The sequence below is a fragment of the Neoarius graeffei genome, chromosome 6, assembly GCF_027579695.1.
Source record: "Neoarius graeffei isolate fNeoGra1 chromosome 6, fNeoGra1.pri, whole genome shotgun sequence".
NCBI lineage: Eukaryota > Metazoa > Chordata > Actinopteri > Siluriformes > Ariidae > Neoarius > Neoarius graeffei.
Window position 1 is genome coordinate 90404987 of NC_083574.1, and position 4506 is coordinate 90409492.

At 36.5% G+C, this 4506-nt stretch overlaps 1 protein-coding gene across 1 annotated transcript; it reads left to right on the forward strand.

Moving 5' to 3' along the window:
* Positions 1–433: 433 nt before the first annotated feature.
* On the forward strand, positions 434–4299 carry LOC132888372 (extracellular calcium-sensing receptor-like). The gene is made up of 6 exons (XM_060924426.1): positions 434–645; positions 768–1059; positions 1321–2112; positions 2269–2496; positions 2604–2727; positions 3392–4299. The coding sequence occupies exons 1-6, from the start codon at positions 434–436 to the stop codon at positions 4297–4299; spliced, it is 2556 nt and encodes an 851-aa protein (XP_060780409.1).
* The last annotated feature ends 207 nt before the right edge of the window (positions 4300–4506 follow it).

Genomic DNA, 4506 nt, shown 5'->3' on the forward strand with positions numbered 1-4506 from the left:
ATGGATGGATGGATGGATAAATAAATAAATAAAACAGCTAAGGTCTCTACAGAATATTCTACTCAAGGAAGGTTTTAATCACTTTGACTCATTTAACAACAATAAAACAAGTAAGTACATAACATTATTTTTAACACAATGCTTGAAAGAAAAACACAAAACATGAGAAAGCATCAATTTAAGTATGCAAACTCCAGAGGTAGAACAGACTAAATATGATATCTTGGACCGAAAAGGCCTATTTCATTTAGCTTAGAAACATGTCTCACCTTCTTTGGCTGTGATACATACTACAAGCAACTTCACCTTGGAGAATTTGCATTTCCTTGTATATAAATATCCCAAGTTCAGTTGGCTGACAGATCTGACCAAATGCACATTTGTCACATCTGTCATATATCTGCATAACTCTTCTGAAAACTTGGAAAGATAGATGGGGTTAGTCATTGCACTCTTACATATACTAATGACCTTGATCAATTTTTATACTGCCCAAGAGAACTCTTGTAGTGTGCTTGGAGAGCCAGACTATCCACAGCTATGGAAGGATGGTGATATCTTAGTTGGAGGAATTTTCCCTTTCCATAAATGGCAGATGATGGACTCATCCTATTTGGCCATGCCAGCTTCAATAAAGTGCATGAGGTGAGCATAAACATTAACTGGAATATTACAATAAATTATAATCCACAATTGCTAATAATGCAAGAACTGATTATATTGTATACAGCATAATATATCTGGATTCATGTCTGATTTTTAACAAGTCTGGAACTCAGAGCCTTCCAGTATTCACAGTCCCTGATCTTTGCAATAGAGGAGATCAACAACAGTTCATCTTTACTCCCTGGAGTCTCACTGGGCTACAAGATCTATGATACCTGTGGTTCTCCCTCACTGGGGGTGAAAGTAGCAATGACACTTGTAAATGGAAATGAGAACTCAATCTCAGAGCAGATCTGCACAAAGCCAGCACAGGTGCTAGCCATAATAGGAGAGACATATTCATCAGTGTCCATGGCCATAGCAAAGAGCATTGGACCTTTCAGCATGCCTTTAGTAAGAATGTTTTTTTTTTAAATTAAAAATATGACATTTACAATATTATTTCAAATGTGAGAAGTTAGGAAGGCATTTTATATCCCATTTATAGCTAATAATGTTCTGTAACAGTATGAAAAATACTGACTGAGCATTATGCCTGATATAACTGTATGAGTACAATTTTAAATTAATTTATACTGTACCTATAAATGCCTCAACTAATGTCTGATGTGACTGCACTTAATGCCTAAGATGCTTGTGTGAATCTTATTTTAGATCAGTTACTTTGCAACCTGTGAGTGTCTTAGTGACAAGAGGAAATATCCCTCATTTCTGCGTACTATTCCCAGTGATTATTACCAGACCTTAGCACTTGCAGAGATGATCAAGCACTTTGGCTGGACTTGGGTGGGAGCAATAAGAAGAGATGATGACTATGGTAACAGTGGGATGGCCACATTTGCTAAAATTGCAGAGCAGCTTGGCATATGCTTAGAATATTCACTTCCATTTTTTTTGTCCTACCCACAAGAAAAAATTTTGAGAATCATTCAGCAAATTAAAAGTTCCACTTCACGAGTGATAGTGGCATTTGTCACTCGTTGGGACCTGGAGATGTTGCTTCATGTATTTACTGAACACAACATCACTGGATATCAGTGGGTGGGAACTGAGGGATGGATTGCTGATCCATTGGCAGCCAGACTGGATAAGTACAATATATTGCAAGGAGCCATAGGGCTAGCTATTCCCAAAAGAACAGTAACAGGTCTGAAGGACTTCATTCTAGATGTAAAACCACTGAAATCAGTAGGCAGTGCCATTTTTACAAAATTCTGGGAGGCTTTGTTTACTTGTGCATATAGAGGACAGAATAATTCAGGAGATATACCAGTGTGCACAGGTGAAGAAAAACTGTCTGACATGAAAAATACATTCACTGATATGTCCATGATGCCAATTTTTAGTAATGTGTATAAGGGAGTATATGCCATTGCCCATACACTTCATGAACTTCTTGGATGCAAAGAAACATGTCCTACAAACAAGCAGCCTGATCCTTTCACAGTGAGTTAACAGTGTTTGTTAGGTACATGTTTTTGTACTTTTGGCTTCAGAATATTGATAGCCATAAGAAGCACTATTTTAAATAATCAGGCACAATTTTTAATCTTGTGAAATACAGATTGTTATAAACTTATGGATTTTACTTTATTCAATCAGTTTCTGGAACATTTGAAAAATGTGCGTTTCAAGACAAAAGAAGGCGAAGATGTTTTTTTTGATAAAAATGGTGACCCTCCAGCAAAATATGAAATAATAAATTGGCAAAAAAATAAAGAACACCAATATGACTTTGTCACTGTTGGATACTATGACTCTTCTGTTCCTGTTCAGGATCGATTAGCAATAAACATGGCCTTAATCATGTGGGCACAAAATACAAATCAAGTGAGTATAAGAAAGAAAATGCAACATCAATTGAACTAATCACAGAAACATTTTTATAATGTGTATCATATTATTTTTCAAGTAAACAGATTTTCTACTTGTACAAGGTGCCAAAATCTGTATGCAGTGACAGCTGCCTGCCTGGTTCAAGGAAAGCTGTGCAGAAAGGAAAGTCTATCTGCTGTTTTGACTGCATACAATGTGCTGCTGGAGAGATCAGTAATAAGACAGGTACATAATACCCCTAAAGAAGAAAAATAATAAATAACAATTACTACTTCTACTACTGATGTTGTTATTATTATTATTATTATTATTATTATTATTGTGGCACAGTGGTGTAGTAGTTAGCACTGTTGCCTCGCAGCAAGAAGGTTCTGGGTTCGAGCCCAGTGGCCTTTCTATGTGGAGTTTGCATGTTCTCCCCATGTATGTGTGGGTCTGCTCTGGTTTCCCCTACAGTCCAAAGACATGCAGGTTAGGTTAATTAGTGGTTCTAAATTGACCATAGGTGTGAGTGTGAATTGTTGTTTGTTTCTGTGTGTCAGCCCTGTGATGATCTGGCAACTTGTCCAGGATGTACCCTGCCTCTCACCCATTGTTAGCTGGGATAGGCTCCAGCTTTCCAACGACCCTGGACAGGATAACCAGTTATGGATAATGGATGGATGGATTACTATTATTATGAGTAGTATATTACTAGTGTCTGTAAAATTATAGGAAAAGAATTATATCAACCTGGATTTACAGAATACAGAATTTTAAGGAGACAATCCTAGTAATAGCAAGGAACTGCCTTGATTAGTCTGACATATTAAATTACAGTATGCTCATTATTTCTTCTATGTATCTTTTTTTTATTTGTTCTGCAATTATGTTTCTCACTCTATGATAGATTCCACTGAATGTGAACAGTGCCTGCAAGATTACTGGTCAAATGCTGATAAGAATAAATGTATAAAGAAGGAGGTTGAATATTTATCCTTTGAGGAAACTATGGGAATTTTGCTAGCAGTGGTTTCTGTTGTTGGTTCATTGATGACCATAGTAATATCAATCATATTCTTCAAATATAAAAATACACCAATAGTCAAAGCCAACAACTCTGAACTGAGCTTCCTTCTGCTCTTCTCACTGGCTCTGTGTTTCCTTTGTTCACTTACTTTTATTGGCCGGCCCTCTGAGTGGTCCTGTATGCTGCGCCACACAGTGTTTGGGATCACCTTTGTCCTTTGCATCTCTTGTGTACTGGGGAAAACAATCGTAGTGTTGATGGCTTTCAAGGCTACACTTCCTGGCAGTAAAGTCATGAAATGGTTTGGGCCTCCACAGCAAAGACTCAGTGTTCTTGTCTTCACTCTTATACAAGTTCTTATTTGTGTGCTGTGGTTGGCAATATCCCCTCCTTTCCCCTTCAGAAACCTAAAGCACTATAAGGAAAGGATCATTCTTGAATGCAGTCTGGGCTCAAATATAGGTTTCTGGGCTGTCTTGGGTTATATAGGACTTTTAGCAATATTATGTTTTGTTTTAGCTTTTCTGGCTAGGAAGCTTCCAGATAATTTTAATGAAGCCAAATTCATCACCTTTAGCATGCTAATGTTCTGTGCAGTTTGGATTACTTTTATTCCAGCTTATGTAAGTTCACCTGGAAAATTCACTGTAGCTGTAGAAATATTTGCTATTTTAGCATCAAGCTTTGGTTTACTCTTCTGTATCTTTCTGCCAAAGTGTTACATAATCATCTTAAAGCCGGAAAAAAACACTAAAAAGCAAATAATGGGAAAAGTTCCAGTTCTATAAGTAAATATCCATGATTAATCTGAATCAATATATTCCATATGGACCACTTAGTCTCAAATCTAACTCATGAAATCATTTATTCATTCGTATTTGCATGTTATTTAATAGAAATAAAAAGTATCCTACAGCAATGATGACCAATGTTAAGTGTGATATTATTAATTTATGTCAGTTGCTCTTAAAAGTTCCATGCAATGAAAATGGTAT